This window comes from Oculina patagonica, chromosome 11 (genome assembly GCF_052425735.1).
Source record: "Oculina patagonica isolate OP01 chromosome 11, crgOcupat, whole genome shotgun sequence".
Taxonomy (NCBI): domain Eukaryota; kingdom Metazoa; phylum Cnidaria; class Anthozoa; order Scleractinia; family Oculinidae; genus Oculina; species Oculina patagonica.
In genome coordinates this window covers 4,477,207-4,501,234 of record NC_135768.1, presented here as the reverse complement: position 1 = coordinate 4,501,234, position 24,028 = coordinate 4,477,207, and the positions used below count along the sequence as shown (strand labels likewise).

General features: G+C 38.6%; 3 protein-coding genes across 3 annotated transcripts in view; 2 read left to right on the top strand and 1 right to left on the bottom strand.

The window, feature by feature from the left end:
- Positions 1-58: 58 nt before the first annotated feature.
- On the top strand, positions 59-6,717 carry LOC144630600 (trans-1,2-dihydrobenzene-1,2-diol dehydrogenase-like). Its single transcript, XM_078488972.1, has 4 exons — positions 59-456; positions 2,640-2,964; positions 3,931-4,096; positions 6,100-6,717. The coding sequence occupies exons 1-4, from the start codon at positions 82-84 to the stop codon at positions 6,242-6,244; spliced, it is 1,011 nt and encodes a 336-aa protein (XP_078345098.1). The 5' UTR covers positions 59-81; the 3' UTR covers positions 6,245-6,717.
- Positions 6,718-8,771: 2,054 nt separating this feature from the next.
- Positions 8,772-12,171, top strand: LOC144630598 (trans-1,2-dihydrobenzene-1,2-diol dehydrogenase-like). The gene is made up of 4 exons (XM_078488970.1): positions 8,772-9,186; positions 9,878-10,202; positions 10,898-11,063; positions 11,895-12,171. The coding sequence occupies exons 1-4, from the start codon at positions 8,812-8,814 to the stop codon at positions 12,049-12,051; spliced, it is 1,023 nt and encodes a 340-aa protein (XP_078345096.1). The 5' UTR covers positions 8,772-8,811; the 3' UTR covers positions 12,052-12,171.
- A 3,349-nt stretch (positions 12,172-15,520) lies between these two features.
- Positions 15,521-24,028, bottom strand: part of LOC144630636 (1-phosphatidylinositol 4,5-bisphosphate phosphodiesterase beta-4-like) — a 31,546-nt gene continuing 23,038 nt past the window's right edge. The window contains 12 exon segments of the mRNA XM_078489009.1: positions 15,521-16,391; positions 17,421-17,507; positions 17,605-17,662; positions 18,119-18,220; positions 19,288-19,364; positions 20,002-20,100; positions 20,493-20,568; positions 21,093-21,208; positions 22,601-22,666; positions 22,801-22,850; positions 23,133-23,349; positions 23,907-23,995. Coding sequence (XP_078345135.1) covers positions 16,296-16,391; positions 17,421-17,507; positions 17,605-17,662; positions 18,119-18,220; positions 19,288-19,364; positions 20,002-20,100; positions 20,493-20,568; positions 21,093-21,208; positions 22,601-22,666; positions 22,801-22,850; positions 23,133-23,349; positions 23,907-23,995 — 1,133 coding nt within the window. The 3' untranslated portion in view covers positions 15,521-16,295.

Genomic DNA, 24,028 nt, shown 5'->3' with positions numbered 1-24,028 from the left:
GATCACAGGGGGGTTTCCGGATCCCTTCGTTTTGTGTAACGCAACACTGGCCGCGAATTGCGTGTCAGAGCAAAGTTCAACATGGCTGCCACCGCCACACGATGGGGAATTTTTGGCGCAAGTCGAATCGCTCACGATTTCATCGTGGCCATGAAAACGTTACCAGAAAACGATCACAAGGTAGTTGCAGTATCTTCTCGTTCTTTAGAGAGGGCAGCCGAGTTTGCAGACAGACACAATATCGAAAAAGCGTACGGTTCGTACGAGGAACTCGCCACCGACAAGAACGTCGAAGTAGTTTACGTCAGTACAATCCATCCCGAGCATGCTGCGCTTTGTAAACTAGCCCTGAATCATGGCAAACATGTCCTTTGTGAAAAACCAATGACGATGAACCTGAAGGACACCAAGGAATTGTTTGAACTTGCTAAGGCGAAAGGCTTGTTCATAATGGAGGTGAGTTATGGTGTTTTTGGGTGCGGACCTTTTGGGATGATCCGGCACAGGATCAGTGATCAAAGATCAGCAGGATCATGGTGCATCAAAGGAACCGATAAATCGTTGGCTAAAGTGGATTACCCCCAGAAATAACCCAAACCTTTGGCACCACCAACCAGTCTGGAAAACATGTATGTTACGCCGAAGATGTGACCCCCCCCCCCCCCACCCACTAGGCCTTTCTCGATTATGCTAGCATTTTTTTCGGCATTTTTTGGGAAAACGAGCATTTTTTTTCGTTTTTTCTTGAAAAAGAATTGCTAGCATTTTCTGTCATTTTTCATGGCTGTGATCCAGATTTCAGCACTCGGAACTCAAAATGATAAATAATCCTAAAGTTTCACAATTTTGATTACTTAATTTGATTGTTTTTTGTCTGTTTCGACTGTTTGTGCGTTGTGTTACTTGTGTACTTGTGTTGCGTCCAGTGGCTTAGGCCAACAGATGCATCCGTAGAGTCATTGAGGGCATTTCCTTTCTTGGACAGTGATGCTATCATCAACGGTCTCAAAGCCGAGCTAGATAGATAGATAGATGCTTTATTAAAACTAAATTGCAACCCGAGGGTTGAATAATATAGTTTTTTACAAAAAAATTACAATGGTTAAAAAAAGGTTAAATTTTCTTATAATATACAAAATGAAATATACAGCTATGAAAAGTCAAATATTTAAAATTTGAGCGCATTGCTAAGAATGAATGAGTTCTTCAATCTATTTGTCTTAAAATTAGCATTGAATTTTCGTTTCTTCCTCAAATTGTAATGACAGGTGTTCTTCTCTGGGAGTAAATTATGGAGTTTGTTATTCCTGTCTTCTGCAATCTTTGAAAAAAAGCTTGTTCGTTAGGGACTGTCTTCTTACTGAAAGAGTTTCAAGACCAGCCTGAGCTACCTGTCTATTTAGCAGCTGCTGAAGATGTCACTGTACTGAATGAGGGGCAGAAAGTTGAATGGTGGCACAGGCAGGAGTAGCAACGTCCTCGTTGGTCTACGGCGGTAAAGCAAGTGCTACTCATACAGCCTTCTTCTGCAGCCGCAGAAAGGGTGTTTTCAATCCTGAAAGCCTCATTCAATGAGCAGCAAGATTGTGCTCTCGTCGATTACATTCAAGCCAGTGTGATGGCACAATACAACAAGCGATAAGCGCTCGCAACTGCTTATAATTACAGTATACTGAAACGTAAACGTTTTATATGAGTTAGAAGTTGAACAGAATTGTGCTATTCTAGGTTGTGTGTACCCAGCGCATGGTAGTGCTTCAACTATGACTGTCTAGTTGCTGTTGGCTGGAAAAGGTTTAATTCTGACCCAAGTTATATAAACAAATAATTATTAAGTTTCACCTGTTGTTGATATGAGCATATAATGTAAGGGTTTGTACGTTTTTTTTGAAATAAAACAAAGCATTCTTTGGAATTCAAGTAGCATTTTTTAAAGAAATCAGGCATTATTTTGGCATTTTTTTGGCCTTATGCGAGAATTTCTAGTAGCATTAAATGCCAGTTTTACTAGCATAATCGAGAAAGGCCTACCACCCACTCTTCTCGCCATCAGAAATAAACGGCATGCAATGCATGCAGAGGGGCGATGACGTTTCCCAAGGGGGTCTAAGATAACTTTTGGAAAATTTTGTCATAAAGTTGACGTAAACTTAATAAAAGTAGCTGACAACGTCTGTGTTGAATGATTGCTCAGCAAAAAGTTTCATTAAATTGTAGCGTGACTTCCGATATACAATAATTTTCGCATGTGACATGCGAAGGGCAAGAGCTGTCGCGTAATTGTTTACACAGACCGACCACACAGGCCCATTGTATTAAAAAAATGTAGAGATGTGATCATCTGTCCACTGAATTAATAGAACTCATCAAATACATAATTTGTCCATTTCGTTTATACTTTGAATAAGTCCTTTCTTACATTTTAGGAGTATTTTGCTTTGTGTTTTTCATGGCGATTTCTTGTTAACTTGATCTCTGTTCACGTAACAGTAGCTAGTTTCTCAGTCCCACACGGTTCTATTCATCGGTCAAGGGCAACAGATCACCGTGTCTCACCGACACGACTGACCGACTGGAATACACGCTTTCTAGAATATTTCACAATCCAACTTCTATCATAACAGATTTTTTTTCTTTAGGCATTATGGACAAGGTTTGTTCCACTGTATGCAGATGTCAAGAACCTGATTGATTCAAATGCTCTGGGAGAGATTCGAGTCGCTATTATCTCCTTTGGGTTAAACTGCGACGGCGTAGAACGACTGCAAGACCCCAACCAGGGAGGAGGGGCACTACTGGACATTGGGCTCTACTGTTTGAATGTTGTGGACATGATGTTTGGAGGCAAAGAACCTTTAAGTATATCTGCAGTTGGACAAAAGACGTCTGCTGGTGTAGACACAACAGTTACAGTGACAATGCTTTATGAAGAAAACAAAACAGCTTCTTTGATTATAAGCATGGGTAAGTTCAGTGATGATGATGATGATGACAAATGCAGGGGATTGGGGACGAGGAACAGGGCAGAGATTATTTGGCAGAAGATCATAGCTTTAAATCCTTTCGGGAGAACAGTTGGTTGTAGTGAATGAAAGATCTTAGATCATACAGATAAGAACCCTGCTTACTCACTGTTTTTCGTTTCCCTTCAGAGTTGGAGTTACCAGGGTTCTACTGTATGTACATTAGGTTCAGATTCTTTATTGCCATCTGTGAGGCCCTGCCAGGGTAAATTCTGATAAGCGACATGGCCCCAAAAGTAGCGGCAGCATATAAAATAAAATCACGACAAACAACAACCTTTTGAAAAATTTTAAATTCCGACAAGAACAAGTAATTTTCCTTCAATTTTACTACTGATAGCGACACAAAGTCTGATAAAACAGCGACACGGCGCATTTTTAAATTTAGACAAGCGACACGGGAACCCTTCCCCCCTGGCAGGGCCTCATCTGTTAATTAATCCCTGACATACCATTTCCAAACACCCTTAGCTTTTTGAGTTTTTTGAAAATAAACCATTTTTTTGTCTTATTTTTTTTCTTTTAGCCAGTGTTAGCTCTGTTGTAATGTAGAGGTCATGTTGGGCTTGACATAGCTAGATTGTGTAGCTCAGCTTGGCATGGCTGCTCCCAGTTCAGTTGTGTAGCAGCTGTAACATAACCTTGTAATTCTACTCTTCTTCTAGCCTAGCAGTTGCTATTGTTTTTGGGGCTGAGGGCATTGTTCCTGTTCTTTGTTCTATTTTTTTCTCCAAGGGTACCAAGCCATTCATATGAGAACTTGCAAGAGCTGCTACATGACCCTCCCAGTTGTGTGTGAGACTACGGGGCAAACTCAAACAGATTTTATTTTTAAAATGTTAAAAAGCCATCTACAAATTTATTAAGCTTCTTTCGCTGCTAAAAAACACTTTGTTATCACTTTCAGCTGCCAAGCTTCCCAATGATGCAACATTTGCAGGATCGCAAGGCTCTCTGACTATTCACACACCTTTTCACTGTCCCACTCGCTACACTACCCCAGCTGGAACAAAGGAATTCCCTCTTCCAGAACCTTCCATGCCTCTGAACTATGTGAACGGCACTGGAATGAGGTAAGGGTAAATCACCAAGTGATTAACATTTTATTTCTCCCAAAGTACAATACCATTAATAGTGGATCAAGCAAAATAGTGATTTGGGGAATAGAATTAGTGACATAGACCCGCAATGTGTGCAAAGAGCTACAGCCCTAGAGGACTCTGCACACATTGCATGCCTATAATACTAGCACGACAGGCCTGCAATGTGTGCAAAGAGCTACATCAAGGTAGCTCTCTGCACACATTTTCTGCCTATAACACTAGAGTATCATAGGGCTGCAATGTGTGCAAAGGGCTACAGCAACATAGATCTCAGCAAACATTGCATGCCTACAATGTTAGTATCATAGGTCTGCAACATGAACAAAGAGCTACAGCTACATAGCTCTCTGCACACATTGCATGCCTATATTGTTAGTATGATAGGCCTGTCATGTGTTTAATGGGCCACGGCTACATAGATCTATGCACAAATTGCATGCCTACAATGTAAGCATGATAGGTCTGCAACGTGTGCAAAGGGCTACAGCAACATAGATCTCTGCACACATTGCATGCCTACAAAGTTAGTATGATAGGCCTGCAATGTGTGTTAAGGGCTACAGCTTCATAGATCTCTGCAAGCATTGCATGCCTATAAAATCAGTCATTATTGCCACTAGTTGGACAAAACAGATGTCTCTTTTGCAGTGCTTAGTCCTTGTCCCACTTGATCAATGTCTTAGAGTTAAAGGTGATTTCCAGTCCGTACTGCGCAAACTCGGGGTTTGTTTTCGTTTTTGTTTTGAATTCGTTGAAACGTTACACTTCGGTGATAGCATACATGAAGTTTTTTAGTCCGCCATTACAGTTTGTTTCGTTCAAGAATTTCCGATGAGCTGAAACGTCGGTTTGAAATAGCGTCAAGGTTCTTCTACTCGTTATTATTTGTTCTGCAAGGATATCTGGCGTTAACAATGAAAGAAAAGGTAAGTTTGTCGCGGAAGTTTTAGTTTTGCTTGTAAACATTCCTTCGCGTGTGAGGCTCACATAAACATTGCAGCTTAGATTGCGCAGTACGGACTGGAATTCATCTTTAACACATATTCCGTGTTGTTGCCTTGTGACAAATCCTTACCATGTAATGGACCAAAAAAGATTCTGATTTCGTCTGCAGTCTCAGCCCTGGTTTAGAGCACCTAATCTACAAGGAGTGTGTTGGGGGGGGGGGGGTGGGGTACTCCCTATAATGGCCTATATGGGGAGGCTCCGCCCGAAAGGGGTACCTTTTTCAGGCTTCAGGTATATAAAAGGGTAGGGATTTTACAAGTTTAGGTATTTGAAAAGGTATGGAAATCTGTCATTTAGGTTTTTGAAAGGGCCTTTAATTAGAATATTTCGAACAGATGCAATTTATGGCTGTATTTTTTCAATTTATTAAGCGCTACTGAAAATGACAAGAAAACGTCGTGTTTTAAGTCCATAACATGACTTTCAGGTATATAAAAGGGGTACCTTTTTTCATTAAACGGTATACGAAAGGGGTACAATTTCTGGCAAAATGGTATATAAAAGGGTAAGCTGGGTAAGAGCTCGGGGTGGAGCCTCCCTGTACAAAACTTTTTTAGGTACCCCCCCCCCCTCCCCCGGGACATTGTCTCTTTCTTGCTCCTCCTTGGAGACCCAGGGACAGTTAGTCAGGGTGGGACAAAATGCAGCATGATCCCCCAGGGTGAGGTGGTACTCAGGATTTCAAGTGACGGGAATGATTGAAGGATTTCCTGGGATTTTTTGGGGTCTTGATTTTTGCCTCCATTGGATCATCCCTGCCACTTGAAAACCCAATTACCCCCCTGGGGCATGATGCAAGTCTTTACGAATGGCCAACCTTTGTCATTCCAATTTTGCTTCACTTTTACTCCATCCCTCCCATATTAACTCCCCTCTGGGTCTTCAAGGATGCTTATAGTGGAACCAGAGAACAGGTGGACCCTTTGCTCCAAAATGATTTATCTTTCTTTTTGGACATTTTGTAGATATGAAATTCAAGCGGTCAGACAAAGTTTATTGTCAGGTGAACTGGAGAATTCTACAATGCCGTGGAAGACCACAGAAAAAATGTTTTGTTGGATGGATGAGATCCGTCGACAGATTGGTGTAGTTTACAAAGAGGACTTGTAGGCAGATTTTCAGTGGGGGCTGAACTAAGCTTTTTAGACAATAGCGTTTGTAAAAGCCCTCAATATACAACTTATAATTTACCCTAGCATAAATAGCCCTCTGCTTATTAGAATAGCACTCCAGTTAGCCTATCTATGAATGATTATTTAGGTCTTAAATTGGAATAGAGCAATTTTCACTTGACTGCCGAAGACGCCACTTTCTTATCCAATCAGAAGTAAAACCAAAACCAATCCAGATGCGCTCACACACATTTTTCCTGCGCTTCACACTGAGAACTTGTATTCATGTGTACAATTTGCTTCACGTTTTGATTGGTTCACTGGATTGTCAGTGTCTATAATGTGTTTGGCCAGACTGATTACTTTGGTTTTGGTTAACACTCAATCGAATTGTTAGGTAACACGATAACCACAGGTAGCCCAACGAATGTGTTAACCTTTTATTGCATATTTATAATGATTTGTATGGGTACTTAAGGTCGCGGGGGACACCTTAGGTTCATCATTATGTATTTATTAAAAGCGTATGCACGACGTACAACGACTGACATCGACAACTTTACGAGATATTTATGACTGAATAAAAATATGGGCGCGTGCGCGTGATTTGAAAAATATCCCTGTTTCTTTGATATTTTAACCAATTTAAAGCGTTGCATTTTACGTTGTACAATAGGAGGTCTGTGAGTTAGTTTTCATTCAGATTTGAATATTTCTGCAACTCAAAGTAATCACAATAATATTCGGCATAAACAATCGTGTCCTTTCTAAAAACGCATTGTTTTCACCATAAAAGCGTGCGTGAATATAATTACCATAGTCACATCTCTGATCGTGTTTTGGTCGGGACATCTTCGGAAATTTCAAAGTTTGGACTTTTCCGACAATTTTGTGGCAGAGAATACAGCGCGGATACAAAACTTCATTACTTGTCACTGCAGATAGGTAAACTATGAATTCTGTAGTGTGTCATAACAGAAGCGGAATTTTAAAAGAGCGGTTTTAGTAAGAGGTAGAAGGCATTAAATTCAAATTTGCTCATTTAAACCTCCATAACTTGCTGGCAAACTTTAAATTAAAAAATCCGCTTCTGTTATGACACCCTAGAGGTATTGACTGATTGGTCTTTGACAAGATCACAGTGTGCTGTCTCATACTCGTTCCGCAAACTCTGCCACAAAATCATGTTCTTCCCAATTTGGCAGTAACATGGCTATAACATCGCTGTTAAGTGCAATCTGCCAAATAAAAGATTACATTCCTAATTGTTCATCATTTCTTTATGTCTCTGTAAAATTTGAGCTAAATCGCACCCATAACAGCCGAGAAATAAGCGTTTTAAAAGATACAGGTCAAGCAAAATTTCGCTTCATGAATTTATTCATGCGTAGGTATCCCCCGCGACCTTAAAGCCAAAAATTACGAACAATAACTCTTGAATTGAAATAAAAATTACTCACCTGAATTCCTGTGTTGTTCTTTGTGTGGAATGTTTTAGCGGATTCAGAGCGATTTCTTGGAGTTACGGTTTCTTCTCGATATATGCACAAATTGTACGAACTTTTTGTGACTCACGGGCACGATTTTTCAAAATTTATACATATAATACCACGCAGTCAAAAATGCTTCCCGTTTTTCCACCAAAATTTCCATTTGAACCTGCTGAGATGTCGGTGTAGAAATACCAAGCGATTTTCCAACTTTAGGCCTCAACAATTACCTCGGCAAAGTAGTACAAATAGCTACAAAACGCTTGAGCGTTCGGTGACGAAAGTCCGCTACAGATGTAACTTCCGGTGTAACACTTTAGTGGCGTGACAAACGTTGCACGTGGTGTTGGTTTTCGCGCCAAAACGAACTTAGCGTTGGAAGCGACGAAGTTCTACTGTAGGTTCAACGGTTTAGCGTTGGAAGCGACGAAGTTCTCAGTTTTCTAAGTCATTTTTAGGGTAAGCAAAACGGTAAACGTATAAAACGACGCAGTGTTATAAAAGTGTGTTAAAAAGTGTGTACAATAAATAAAAAAATTAAAGAAATACAAAACGTTCCTCTATATATGGTCACTCAAGTACATTTTTTTTCAAATTCAGGTTATTTGTCCCCTCAGTGGGAGACCACACTCAGATCAGTTCGCAAAGTGCCTAATCGCGTTGAGGTTCTGTTTAACTAGGTCTGGGCCGTACTGGACCTAGCCAACAGAAGAACTTATAAATTCGTTTTGGCGCGAAAACCAACACCACGTGCATTCTTTGTCACGCCACTTAAGTGTCACACCGGAAGTTATATCTGTGACGGACTGAAAAAAACTTAAAAAATTTTTTTTTTTATATATATAATCCTAAAAATAGTCCACTTCATCTCTGAAAAATTGACACTTTTTGAAGAAAAGCTATTGTAAACGGACCAATGAAAATGCCTGGGATGTTTGCACCACTGCAACGGAAGTCATGAACAGTCAGCGACGATGTCCCGAGAGCTTCGTGCAAATTGTCATGTTCGAGCCTTTTTCAAGGTCGAGCCTTTTCAAGTGTTGTTTGAGGGAGTTTTTGTACCTACCCATGCAACATGGCTGCCAGCGCTACACGATGGGGAATTTTTGGCGCAAGTCGAATCGCCAACGATTTCATCGTGGCCATGAAAACATTACCAGAAAATGATCACAAGATAGTTGCAGTGTCTGCTCGTTCTTTAGAGAGAGCAGCCGAGTTCGCAGATAGATACAACATCGAAAAAGCGTACGGCTCGTACGAAGAACTCGCCACCGACAAGAACGTAGAGATTGTTTATGTCAGTACCATCCATCCCGTACATGCTTCGCTTTGTAAACTAGCCCTGAATCATGGCAAACATGTCCTTTGTGAAACACCAATGACAATGAACCTGAAGGACACCAAGGAATTGTTTGAACTTGCTAAGGCGAAAGGATTATTCATTATGGAGGTGAGATATCAATTTCAGCTTTGTTGCTCTGGACCTTTTAAAATTAAAGCCAACAATGCAAAATGCTAGTGCTCCGTGACAATAATAATTTACACAAATGCCTGCCCCCACAACATGTTACCAAACTAATCGAGGCGGGGGCAAGAGTTGAAAAAGTCTCCCTCGCAGCCGTTTTTAGTGTCGTCACGCAACGCTCCTCCTCTAGGTATACTAAATAGGATTTCTAAGAGTGCTTTCCTTTTGGAATGGTCCGGTACAGGATCAATGATCCAAGTTCCCCCTCCCCATTTCTAGAGGGTGTGGTTTGGACTCCCATATGAAAGGGGCAGGGATGCTTGTAGGGGTGTAAATTTCGGAATTTTGGTCTCACTTAGGGTGTTTTGGGCAAAACACCAATGTTTTCAGCTGTCAAAGCCTCGTTTATGTTTGCACAAGGAAAAAAAAAGTTTTACACAAGAAGAAATATACAAATGTTAATTATATTTTAAGTATTTTGGTATCTTTTGGGGGTCAAAAGACCTCATGCCATGCCCAGATTGGTCTCTGTTGAGGGTCCTTTTCAAAATTTCTGACAAGCATCCCCGCAACTTTCATATGCGATTGGGAGCCCCCCCCCCCCCACTTGAGCCAAGATCACTTGGATCATGCTGCATCAAAGAAACAGATTTAATAATGGCTTTTGCTTCTTTAGGCATTATGGACAAGGTTCGTTCCACCGTATGCAGATGTCAAGAACCTGATTGATTCAAATGCTTTGGGAGAGATTCGAGTTGCTATTGTCTCCTTTGGAATTAACTGCGACAGCATAGAACGACTGCAAGACCCCAACCAGGGGGGAGGAGCACTATTGGACTTTGGAATCTATTGTTTGCATGTTGTGGACATGATGTTTGGAGGCAAAGAACCTTTAAGTATATCTGCAGTTGGACAAAAGACATCTGCTGGTGTGGACTCAACACTTACAGTGACAATGCTTTATGAGGGAAACAAAACAGCTTCTTTGATTATAAGCATAGGTGAGTAGTAATGATGATGATGATGATGATGACGATGACGACGGCAACAATGACAATGTTGAGGATGATGATGGGCATGAGAGATTGGGATGGGGGATGCAGAGATTCCAACCCTTTGTGAAGGAAAATAGGGAGGTACGAGCCTCTAGGGGGGTCTTAGGGCATGTTCCAACAGGAAATTTTGCAAATTTATGTTATCTTAAGTGACATTTCTGGCATTTTGACATCATTTCTGAGTTATTCTATAAGGCCTTTATCCTTTCACAGACATTTTTGGTGCTTTTTTTTACTCAGTGTTTACTTTTGTTACACTCAGATCGCAAAAAAGTGCTAAAAATAGCAATTTTTTTCTTGTTTTTCAGAATTTCATGATAAATCGGGAGAATTTGATAGAAATCGGGAGAGCGGGAGGCAACGCATCAAATCGGGAGACTCCCGATCAAATCGGGAGGGTTGGAATCTCTGGGGATGGGAACAGAGATGATTAGAGATGGGGACAAATTACAACCGTTTGAGTATGTGGGAGTGAATGTGGCAGGGTTATTTGCAGAAGGTCATAGCTTCGACTAACTCAGATTGTTTTTCCAAGTACCTTCACATGTACAGGGCAAACTCAAACAGATTTTACTTTTGAAAGACCATCTTGCAAAAGCTTTATTTTTAGCTGCTTTAAGCCACTTTGCTATCACTTTCAGCTGCCAACCTTCCCAATGATGCCACAGTTGTAGGATCACAAGGCTGTCTGACTATTCACGCACCTTTCCACTGTCCCACACGCTACACTACTCCAGCTGGGACAAAGGAATATCCTCTTCCACAACCTTCCATGCCTCTCAATTATGAGAACGGAACCGGAATGAGGTAAATTATCAAGTGTTCTGAACATTTCATTTCTCCTTAAGCAGGGCCATAACCAGACTTTTGGCATAGACAAGGTAAGATCAGTGATCGCCGATGGCGAGTCTTGAATTTTGTAATCTAGATGCACTAATGCCATTTTCAGCATTTTTGCAAGGTATTTCTTCTGAAAAGTCAGTCTTGTTCAACCATGGATTATTTTCTCAACTAAACATTTTTTTGGAATTTTTGGTGTAAATGGAGACATGGCAAGTGCCTTGTCTTGCCGCTTGCTAGTTTACGGCCTGCCTTAAGTACAAGCAATACTGTGATACAAGTAACATAGGACCGCAAAGCATGCAAAGAACTACAGCTTCATGGATTTTTTTCTGCATGCATTGCATGACTGGGGCAAAGTATATCATACGTTATACCGAGTTCATTAAATCCAAGTTCCACTATTCATAATCAGTCTGAAATATTTGCTCAAAATCCTAATCATGTAATGGACCAAAAAAGATGTCAAGCTCAGCTCTGGTTTATAGCACATAATCTATTTCACATCAGTGGCAGGTCCAGAGGTGCTCAAAAAGGGGTGTGGGGGTGCCCTAGGAAACATTGTCTCCTTCTTGCTCTCTTTGGAACCCAGGGACAGTTAGTCAGGGTAGAACAAAACTCAGTGTAATGCAAGTCTTTATGAATGGAAAACCTTTGTCACACCAATTTTGCCGCACCTTTACTTCAAACCTCCCAGCGTAACTCCCCTCTGGGTCTTCAAGGATGCGATAGCGGAACCAGGGAGCATGTGGACCCTTTACTCCACAATTTTTTAACCCTTTTTTTGTCATTTTATAGATATGAAATTCAAGCAGTCAGACAAAGTTTACTGTTAGGTGAACTGGAGAATTCTACAATGCCGTGGAAGACCACAAAAAAAGTATTTCGTTGGATGGACGAGATCCGTAGACAGATTGGTGTAGTTTACAAAGAGGACTTAGAGGCAGATTTTTAGTAGGGGCAGAACGAAGCTTTTTTAGATAAAAGCCCTCAATATACAACTTATAATTTACCCCAGCATAAATAGCACTCTGCTTATTAGAAATATAATATAGCACTCCAGTTAGCCTATGAATGATTACAGCAAGGCGCCCAAAAGTGTGACCACTTTTAATTTATTCACATTCTTTCGTGCAGATTTAATCCAATCAAAAGCCATGGATAGCTTGCGGTTGACTTCTGATTGGATTAAATCTGCACGAAAGAATGTGAATAAATTAAAAGTGGTCACACTTGTGGGCGCCTTGCTGTAAAAGTACCGGTAATGTAAGCGTTTGTTTTGCATTATTACCTTAAAAAAACTCATGCCACTTTTTTATCCAGTTAGAAGTAAAACCAAAACCAGTCGAGATGCGATCCTGCTTGTTATTTCATGTGTATTTGCTTCGCATTTTGATTGGTTCACTGGATTGTCTGTGTCTATTGCGTTTGGCCAGACTGATTACTTTGGTTTTGGTTTTACAACACTTAAATTATTCAAAACTGCCTAGTTGGTTCTTAGATAATTGTAAGGTAACAGGATAACATGTCTTGGAATTGACTTAAAAAAATTGCCTCAGGCTCATGCAGATGGCCAAAACTCAACGACAATACAAAGTTAACGAAACTCAGTGTATCTTAAAAGCAGATGGCTTTATTCAAATGTTCTTTTTTTCTTGTATACATTCAATAGTTATATCTGGTTTCAATTTGTTATCAACAATCAAAGTAATATCAATAATAATAATTACAATTTTTATTGAACTTTATATAAGTGTATTAATTATAGTCTTTTTACAAATTAACGTGATGACTACCAACGCGAGGAAGATGAAAAGGACCAGAGAAAGACCTGTTTCTTCAAGATCTTAAAAGTACTTAAAGGAAATTACTGAAATGAACAACAAATAAATTCTTAGTAACCTAACAAGACTCTAACTCTTTGTGTTTTCTGGTGAATAACCACCATGAAAACGTAATATAAATAAATATCTACCTATTCTAACACTCAAAAACATTTTCATTCTTGTTTTAACTTAGTCTGTTATTTTTTTAAATCTAGAAAATCATTTTTCTCTCGTAAATCACGTTAGACGAAACAGATGGTCTAAACAATCTTAAGCTTTATCCTTTCTGGCCTGGCCATAATTATGTAACCATTCAGGGCCGTACCTAGGATTTTTGTGTCTGTGGGGGCAAGTTTTCCTGGCAGGAGCAACTGGGTTTTTTTTAGTTTAGTTTTTTAGGTACGGCCCTGCCATTTCTATGCAAATAATTATCAACATTTCTTTATAAACATAATTATTATACTACTACTACAAAGCAATATCCTCAGTGATAAAGTTTCTAGAAAATATTTTACAGATTCTGTACAGCTGCACGTGCCTTTTCTTACTCTACAAATTAATTTTACAATTCAAAAAACGAAACGAAATAACACAGTTTGGAGGTCATGGCGAAACACTTATCCTTAGTTTAGGCTGCTCAAACCATCCAAGATGGATTCTTGTCAAGAAAGCTCTGCAGCTTTACTTTTTACTAATGGTGAATAGTAAATTCAAGACTTTGTGAGACAGCAAGACTATTATAAAAATCTTTTCTGCAAGCCCTAGACTAATTCTTAGCCTTAGAAAAGAAATATACTCAGAGATGGTGAGACCTGTGAAATTTGACTAAAATTCTGGTTGATGCATATTTCTTGAATGACCATTCACCACCCCTTACTTTGTTTGAGCAGTCAATTCTGTGCTAACTTTCAAGTGTTCAACACAATGTCTATGGTTATAACGCAAGCTTGATACCTATTGTGAATCAAACTAACAGGATTTTGCCTTTTAAAATAATGAAATGAACTGGGGACAAGACCAAAACATGAACTTGGAGACAAGAATCAGCGAGCATTTTTTTTTTAGTTTTCTAACAAAAATGCAAAAAATGGCAGTCAGTCAGAGATTGTCATAAAATGTAAACAGAGCCTCTATGAGCATGTTTATGAGAAAAAGTAAAAGGAGGTTTTGATGGAGAATCAGGGTGTATTTTTAGTTGCGATAGTGATCAAGAAAATGCCTCTGAAAAAGTGACAATGTAGTTGCAAAGTAGAAATTCCGGACGTTTGGTGAAAAACAATGCAGTATAAAAAAAGATACCCATAAAGAACCTTGATACTTTGAAAAGTGAGACCACAATCAATTTTTATTTTCGCTTACAAGATCACAGTACAAACCCTGGCCTGCCTAATGACCAATTCAGTTTTATGACCACGTTCTTCAGTTATTTTCTGTCAACATCGAATAGTTTTAAATATAATGAAGTCGATCAATATGTTCTGGTAAAACACGATTTCTTTGGTAAACAAATATATACATCTCCTTTGGCAATATATATCTAAATTGAATGATTTAGCAATATATTTAATATATCTAATCTAATAAATTTTAACTTTTGATGACACAATAAGCACCAAACTATTATTTACAAACTACATAGCAGTCCTTGAATCATCATCAGTTCATTAGTACCGGTATATTTTTTCTAAGTAAAAATTTAAAAGATTTTTAAAATTCTTACTTTGTACTCGTAAGAGGTTAAGGTTAATAACACTACTGTTCATTTTGATATCAAAATATCTGGATGTTTTTGTTTCACTAACTACATTTAAAGCATATACTGTAGAGTTCCAAAAGGAGCTACCCTCGTAACTTTTGGATTTAGCAGCTAGTTCCTGTTGTTATATTTAGAGGGGTGTGACATTTGAATGGGGGGTGGGGGTCATTAAAGGGACTATGTCACAGATTTTAACTGATTTTTGAGCTGCCAAAATTTATATTTGTGTCGCAGGAAACCTAAAAATAATAGTCCATTTTTATTAAAAATTGCTATATTAGGGCACTGAAACTGTTAACGAGCATCTTTGGCTGTGGATGGCTCACATGGAAACGGATTGCAATTTGAAAAAGTTAGGCAAACGTTTTCAAATTGTTTCCGCGCATCTTCGAAATATCGATATTTATAGCGGTAGCTTGATTTCTATCTACAAATTAAGGTTATATATTCCTTTAGATGTTCAGAGATAATGTTTATTTAGGGTTTAGTTGCCTACCACTAATTTCAGAACAGTTTAGATCAAACATTTGCGAAATCTCCAAGACATAGTCCTTTTAATTCTGGTTAGCTAAAACGTGTATCATGTGGGCTGAGCCATCTTAATTAAATGAAAATGTTTTTAATAAATAAAGAAGGGGAACAAAATAAATCTTCAATGATTCAAAGAATTCATATAACATCAAAACAAAGTAATACTTTGCCTTTACATTAAGGGTTATCTGAAACAAATACATCAATGCTTAACTTGTTATTTTGACTGTTTCATTGAATTTTGGGGTCATTCTTTCAGGATCAGCTAAAAACAAAATTTCATCATTATTTGGTGGGTCATTTTGGAGGGCTGTTTCTTTCAAAACTTTATAGTATCTATCTAACACTATCAAATGTGACATTCTTTGAGAGTTACTGGTACCTTTCCAGGAGAAAAAAATGAGGGCAGTAGTGGATTGTCAAGTATGGGTTTAAATGCCAAGTTTCTTTAGTTGGATTGAGCAAAATAACCCAGAAGATATAAAATCTAAATTTGGGAAACAGTATAAAACGGCCATGCACAGAAACCAGTAACAAGAGTTTGTAAGTTGACATTCAGAGTTTAAAAATAAATTACCTTACGACAACCAGGAGTATATGATACTCTGACTTATTTATCATAATTAAAATAATTATGCATACTTATTACGCAGTCTGCTAATAGGCTGTTTTCAAATTACGCTCCACTGATCGATCACAAACAAAGGAATTAAGTCGAGGTTCAGGGGAATAATTTGAATTTTCTTTTGTTTTATTTCCCTCAACCTTGACTTCACTCCTTTGTTTAGGTTCAGTAGAGCGTAATTCGAAACTAGCCTATTGATGTTTTAACCTTTCACATGAGCTGACAACATCCACATAGCTTGATGTACGTTTCATAGCTCTAAACCAATATAATACTTTGTAATATATTCCTGTTTTATAAATACGGTTCTGAACTGATTAAAACGCAAGAACTTGTTTCCTTGTTTAGCAAACTGGCCTACCCCCTGCATATTTTATACAAAACTTTTTTTACTGCCAGCAGTAGTTAATATATATACATCACATTAATGTACAAAGTGTTACTTTAGGATGAAAGGCTCTTCAGTGGGTCGGCAAAATTGTCTGAAAGGCAGTATGAATAGCTTTCCTTGACTTTTCACCATTCGTCTTGATTTCATCCATGTACTCTGACATAACCTAAGAAGCAGGCAAACAAATATGAAAAGGTCAAAGGGACTGTGTCACAGCAGAGTTAAGTTTATTTTATTAACAGTATTTCAAAAACCCATATTGTAATCTGCTTCAATCTGCTTCACTTTTAACCATCCAAACTTTTTTTTCGTATTTGCTGTCTTATTGAAATGTTCCTTCACTGTTTTATAAGCGGATATTTTTATATAACCAAATTTGGTGGACATTTCCTTGCTTAAATTTGTCTAAAATCTGTGACACAGTTTCTTTAAGTCTGCATGTGTCAGGCTGCCCTATCTAGCACTGTAAGCAGGCCACCAGTTCCCATTTGTACTCCTTAGAGGAACTGTAAGACTAAAGGGTCTTCACAATGATCGTGGCTAGTGCTCAAACCCAGAATGCTTGAGGGAAAGTCCAAATGGTAGCCATTATTTTATTTTTTTTTATTTTTTATTAATTTAATTGCAACACACACACACAAAAAAAGAAAAAGCTTATTTACAAATTGATTACTTACATTACCTCTACTCACGGTACAGTTACATACATTACTTACAGAAAAAAGAAAGACTACTTACTAAACGATTACTTGCACTACTTACGGGACCGTTACTTACATTACTTACAGGGAAAAAAAAAAAAAAAAAGACTACTTACAAATTGATTACTTACATTACTTACGGGACAGTTACTTACATTACTAAAATGAAATTATAATTTATTGAGGCTGAGCAGGAGAAGAAACTAACACTACTTACATTAAGTCTAAAGGATCGAAAAACAAGAAGAAAATAAATGAAAAGGGGAAAAAACGATACTACTTTACTTTTTTTTATTTTATAAATGGTAGCCATTAGGTCACTGTGCCTCATAAAGAAATCAGAAGATCCATTTAAATCAAAAGTTTGGTCACACAGGATCACTCTGGATCAATGCAAGCAGTCTGGCAAATTTACATGTTTGTATAACTGACTGGTGAGAGTTGCCACTCCAAAATAATAATCATTAATAACAAAAACAAATTATAATTCCTACCTTCTGAAATTCAACTTCCAAATTCTTTTTCTCCTCTTTGTGCTGATTTTTAAGTTCTTCCAGTTCTCTCTCTTGCCTGTTCGACAACTATTTAAATAAAATACATCACAACACATCAAGTATATCTGTAAGTTTAAAATCTTCACAACAAATGCCATAAAGCAGACAATGATATGCTACTCACCCTCTGCCTTTCATCAACAAATTGTTTAAGATTTTGCTTATCAAGCTCTCTCTGTCTCCTGGAAATACATAACATGAACAGAATTAGCCCATTGTGTTTTTTTTTTTTTTTTTTTTGGAGGGGGGGGGGGGGAGAGAAAACAAATGCAAAGAAGACATCCTAAGAATGCCAAAGAACAAACCTGATGACTTTCAAAAAACTTTAACTTGAGAAATGCAAAAAGCACCCAGTCCGCTTAAACATTCACTCTAGGAATTATCCACAGTACCACATGAAAGTACTCCTCAATAGCTTTCATTTAAATGGTCACACGCTAGGGTTTCATCCACTGACTTAAAAGTTAAAACTACCTTTTACAGCATAATCAACAGTACCGCACAAAAGTACTACTCAAAAGCTTTCATTTAAATGGCCACATTTTAGGGTTCATCCACAGACTAAAAGCTAGAACAACATTGTACTTAAGGGTTTTATTCACAGATGTTAAATACATTATAATCATGACGTAATTAACCTGTCTCTCTCTTCTTTAGACTGGATAGATTTGTCCAGTGCTAGAGCTTTAGCAGATTCCATTGACTGTTTCGTCTGTTTCTTTGTTATCTCACTGTTTTCCCTATTGACGAACAAAACATTAAATGAGACACCTTTATTTCACCAACTTGGATAAACCTTCACAGGTATTCATCTTTAGAGCAACCGACTGCTTGAGGAGGGCTCTCATAATGAAAGGGACAGGGATGCTTGCCATCTTCCATAGGGATGTAAATTACTGTGGTTAGTCTCACTTAGGTTGTTCAGGATAGAATGTGCAGTCAATGTTCTTAGCTATCAAGGTCTCATTAAGGCCGATTGCATGGGAAGAAATAAAAAATGCTGTGAGTCATACTCTGTTGGTTGTCTAGACTGATCATCCATGGAAAGAATGGAGTGAGAAAACTAATCAAAAAAGAAAACCATGCCCAGATTGGTCTCCTTTAAGGGTTTATTATTTGAATTTTCAATTGACCATCTTCATCCTTTTCATATGACATCCCCCCGACAAACATTTTATCAGGAGCATAATGTAATACCTCGCACAATAGGCATGCAATACGTGCAAAGGAGTGTGTAGCTGTAGCCCTTTGCACACATTGGGTGACATACCTGCAGTCCTTTGCACGAATGTCATGCTTCCAATACTACATAATATAATTACTTAAAACTAACTTTTAAGGTGATTCCCTAGTATTGCATTGCGCATCCTTACTGCGCAGAATTTTATGCGTAATTAGCGCGCGCACATAAACAAAATGGTGGCTTTTTTCTGTGCGGCTTGGCTCGCGCGAGAGAGAAATCATCATTTTCTCGTAAACGAGTTCGGTGACCTATCATTTTTTCCTCTTAGTTCGAAAGTTGCGATCAAATTCTTTCCCTAAAACGAATACAGATCAATTTCTATGGCAGAATAATACATTATCACCAAAAACGTATACTTTGCCAGTACTCGCAAAGGAAATATAAGGAATTATATGGTAAATACAAGGTCTTCCTGCTCCTACACCAATACGGTGACCCTCCTTTTTTATTTCAAAATTTAACTTCTCTTAAGGTAAACAACCAACTGGCAAAGTTTGGTTGGAAATCTATGAGCAATTCTATATCTAGGGAATTACCTTAACAGCTACAGTAAATTATCCTTACTTTTCATGCCTTGCTCCAACCTCTTTAATTTGAGCCTCGTGAGCTGAATCCATCACTTTCTTCAAAGTCTCCAGTTGCTGTGGAAATTGAGAAATCACATTAACCAAGACCTTTTTTAATTTTCCCTTACCATAATTAAGCAGACAAGTGATAAAAATAAAGCTATGTTTATACAGGACCAGACTGGAACTGTTCCGAACCAAATCGGACCAGCTAGATCAGCTTCCGTTTACACGGAAACCATGTAAACACCTGGTACGTCACTGGTTGTTTTTGGAACCAGTCAGAAACAGATCCAGACATCACATCACATCACACTTGTTCATTTACCCTCGGATCTCAGAGTAGCTTGTACAGCTAATATCTCCAAGCGCTTCTACAGTACACAGCATGATGGGCAACGACCAGACCACAACACTGGGAACTCCATGCCCTACTCTTTACCATAAGTGTGTGGGTTCTTTTACGTCCCCTGCTGACCATAACACTGAAAATGCAAGAGACGGGGCCAGCGGTTTATCGTCCTTATCTGAGTAGAGACAGATCCAAAACTGGATCTGATCTCGACCGGTGCCAGAACAGTTCCATGTAAACAGAAGGCCTATTTTTGGACCAGGTCCATTTAGTTCCGTATGGAACCCATCCTGTGTAAACATAGCCTATGAAAATTCTTTCCACTTTAAAACCCTGTAATGAACCCATAGATATTCTTACCAACTCAGCCTGTTGTTCATAGACACCAATCTCTTCCTCAACTTGTCTGTTGATCATATTTATCCACTCATCCGTTTGACTTGTTAACTTTTCCTTGGCCTGAAAATAATAATTTCCAAAATTGATCTGTTTTAGCAAAGAGGATTAACTGAAAACATTTGGACAATGTGCAGTTCCAGAAAATATCCATACCCACACCGCGGAAGGTCATTGGAAATTCCAAGGGGGTGGGGGGGTCTCAAAAGCTAAAATTTTTTAAAGTATGGGCTGGACTGAAATTTCCAGTGGAGTACACAAGGCTTTTTCAGTAGGCTTCTCCTTGAATGGGCTTATTATCAGGGGACAGTGGCACTTAGAGGGAGACAGAGGCTCATAATTGGAACTTTACAATATATAGCAGTCAGTAGGGAGAATTTTACTGATTTCACAGTATATGACAAATCAGACAGGAGAGTCAATTTACATGAAATGATTATTTATGTTGCCTTTACCTTGTCAGTTTGTGTTTTGTTGAGATAAAGCATCTTGCTCTCGTGAACTTTTCGCAATTCTTCTGATCTGTCTTCTCTGAAACACAAGCACAGTATACCTTTTCATCAGTAACACTAAGCTACCTCTGAATCAGTGCAGTTTCAAAAAAGCGTCATTTTGAAACAATGTATATATAGGGCTGTATAACTGTGTGAAAAGTATACACTGCTAAATGTACTGCCCATGAAGGAGTCAGGAACTGTAGTTATCTCCATTTCTCTTAGCTTGAACCAGCTACAGGCAATAATCTGCTCACATTAAGCTTGTTAAATAAAGCCATGACTAGGTTGTTCGAAAGCCAATTAAAAAAAGGGATTAAAAGTCGTTCAATGGTTCAATTTCTCTTGTATGAAAGTGTTTTCACTGCTTATGTTTTGTGGAGTTTGAGATAAGTTGACATAAAAACCAAAGGACAGGATACCTCACTAAAAAGTTACAAAACTGAAATCCAACCCTGGAGGACAAGAATGAAGTACACTGATCGAATGTGGAAAGAAAATAGTGAACATTTCTGATGCTCCCTTACATCCATAACTTACAGTGACGTTAGTACCACTTACCCGCATCTCTTGACAGCACGCTCAAATGTTTTAATAGCTGTGGTTTTAATCTTCTCATAGTTTGTAATAAGCTTTTCCAGTTGTCCAGTATGAACTCTCTGCATGGCCAAACGCTCCTAAAGTATACAACAAAAATTCTCTTATGACACACTAGCCTCAGTTAATGGACGTCTCTCTTTTTGCAATCAATAAATCCTTTCCCTGCTCAAAAAACATCTGAGATTCAGAGTCTTACAAATTTGCGAGGCAGGAAGGCATGCAAGATAAGGCAGCAAGGCATGCGATGCAGAAATCCTTACTCCAAATAAAAAGGCTAACCGCAAGCTACCTAAGATAACTGTTGGTTAACCGGAGTGCCAGTTAGGCTAACCAAAGTGCTATTTATATGACTGAAATGGATCGAATACCTCTCTGCTACGCACTTTGTGAACGGAGTGCCATTTAGGCTTAGAACCAAAGTGCTATTTAGGCCCCATCCACACTGACCCGGGTAAATTTGAAAACGGAGAAATTTGAAAACGCCGCGTAAAATGTTTTCCGTCCACATTAACCCGGGTAAATTTGAAAACGATACGCTTCATTAGTAAGTAAAAGTAAAAGTAAAGTCTTTATTTAACAAGGGTAGCACTAAAATAACATAAAAAATACTAACAAACCAGTGGCCCTCTAAAATTATTTACAATAAAATATAAAAATACACTATTTCACGCTCCAAGTCCAAACGCTCATTGGTGAGCGTTTTTGAAAAGCTCCGTTTTCGGTGACCGAAAACACTGTTTCAGTGTGGAAGGTTGGCCTAACCGGAGAAAAAAGATGCGTTTTCAAATTTACCAGGGTCAGTGTGGACAGGGCCTTAGGCTAACCTGAATGGATCGCATGCCTCGCTGCCTCACACTTTGTGACGACCCTTCAAAAATGAGATTCAACTCAAAAATTCCACACTGATGACTCAGCTCTACAGAGATCTGTATAGTGTCTCTGATTCTTAGTTTTGGGCCCAAGTTACAGTCAATCAGAGCCACACAGAACTTGGTAGAGATAAATCATCAGCATGGAAGTCTCCAGGTCAACTTTTATGCATCTCTCAAGTTGGGCGAAAAAAGAACACAAGAAAATGCAATATGCAAATAAGGGGAAGGGAATTCTAGTTTTGAAGGCAGGAGGAGTCATTCAACAATATTTCAACTCACCCTGCCACTCCATACATATTTAAAGAAAGAGATTTTCATGCACAGATCAGATAAAAATGACATTTTTTACTTAATATAAGACAGCATTGTAACTACTGCAATGAAGCACTTTTTTACATTTGACACCTTAAGGTGGCTTAATACAGTTTTGAGGGGGTAAGTGAGCCCAACTTTTAACTCTTTTTTTAAAATATTCAGGAATGTTCTTTCTTTCTCTTATTACTGTTTCTTTCCCCCTCAAAACTGTATTAAGCCACCTTAAGCTAGTCAGATTGAGTTGTCAGATGTCAAAAACACGATAGTTTAAATCCGACTTACCTTCGTGTACCTCTTCAAAAGAGTTTCATTTTCCTTCTGATGCCGTTTAAAGACCTTTAAAAATGTCTGCAATTGGAAGAGAAAATCACTATTACTGGCACTAATCAAACTAGTAAGACTGAACATTGTCTGAAATCGCATGCCTATGGCAGCTTGTCAGTTAGTAAGGTTTATAGTACGTTTGCGTAATCTGCAGTTACCTTGTCTTTCTTTAATTCTTCCACAATAACTGGAGAAAATTTGAAGTCATCTAAACATGGAAAGGTATGAAAGAATAAACAGTCAAAAGTGTTAAACTCATAAAATCTATTGCAAGTTAACCAGACAATTTTTGGGAATTTCTTTAGACCTGTTAGTTTGAGGTGCGAAGAGAGTAAGTGTCTTGCCCAAGAGCACAACACAATGAACCTGGCCAGGGCTCGAAATCAGACCACTCGATCTGGAGTCTAGTGCACTAGCCATGAGGCCACTGAACTTCCCACTTTAGTTTTCATAGTAAAATGATAAACATAAATAACACTTATTGACTTACGTTTCTTGGGCACATTGCTCTCGATCAGAGTAAGCTCTGATGACGATCTTGCACCGCTGTAATTTAGCGTCACAACAGACTCTCGTGTCCGTGACGATGGAGCCGGAGAGATGCCGACACTGCTGATGGATGTGGAGGAGGGAGCCTTCATTTTAGTTATTGAATTAGAAGATGGGGACATCTTCAGGAACGAAGGAATCAAACTGTTATCCTCTTCCTGCAAAAAAAAAAAAAAAAAAAATCAAATATTGTACAGAACTGTTGGAAACAAAGATAGTCAAGCTTAACAGAGTTCTGTCGAGAGGAAAGCTGACCTGCCTGTCGCAAAACATTTCTCCTAGACTTGTCACACAACAGATGACATGATGGTCTCTGTTGTACAATCATCAGTTGTACAATCAGGTCTTAGGGACATCAGAGAAAGACACAGTGGGAAGGACCCCCTGATTTTTAACTGCCAAACTCTGCAACCGTGTGGCACAACCATTGACTTGAGTTTTATTTAAATGGACTCAGTCACCGCAAGTGTACTGAATGTTGTCACATTCAAATAAAATGGTGTGTGCGGACTTCAACGGCAATATTCCACTGATGAATTAAAATTAGCACAGAAACACAACTTTGATTTTATTATGAGATCACCTGAAGGCGCTACACCGTTTTTAACAATATTTTGACAATATTGTGAGCTTATTATCAACAGAGTTGTTAAATGTTCTTCTGCATCACCTTGGGCTTCATAGAGGCACAAAAAATAAGACAAAATTTACGTACCTCATCAATTCCAAACACAACCATTTGTGCTGCTCGCTTGTCGACAGCAGACTGGTACTTTATGGGCTCTGAGAGTTCATCGACAATGGCTATTCATCAAAAAAGAAGACCAAAATCCAAGT

Excerpts from the sequence above, each read along its gene's own strand:
- LOC144630600 (XM_078488972.1), top strand. The coding sequence starts at position 82 with ATGGCTGCCACCGCCACACGATGGGGAATTTTTGGCGCAAGTCGAATC. Across the intron at positions 2,965-3,930 it reads TTCTTTGATTATAAGCATGG|CTGCCAAGCTTCCCAATGAT; the intron begins GTAAGTTCAGTG and ends TATCACTTTCAG. Across the intron at positions 4,097-6,099 it reads GTGAACGGCACTGGAATGAG|ATATGAAATTCAAGCGGTCA; the intron begins GTAAGGGTAAAT and ends GACATTTTGTAG.
- LOC144630598 (XM_078488970.1), top strand. The coding sequence starts at position 8,812 with ATGGCTGCCAGCGCTACACGATGGGGAATTTTTGGCGCAAGTCGAATC. Across the intron at positions 9,187-9,877 it reads AAGGATTATTCATTATGGAG|GCATTATGGACAAGGTTCGT; the intron begins GTGAGATATCAA and ends TTGCTTCTTTAG. Across the intron at positions 10,203-10,897 it reads TTCTTTGATTATAAGCATAG|CTGCCAACCTTCCCAATGAT; the intron begins GTGAGTAGTAAT and ends TATCACTTTCAG.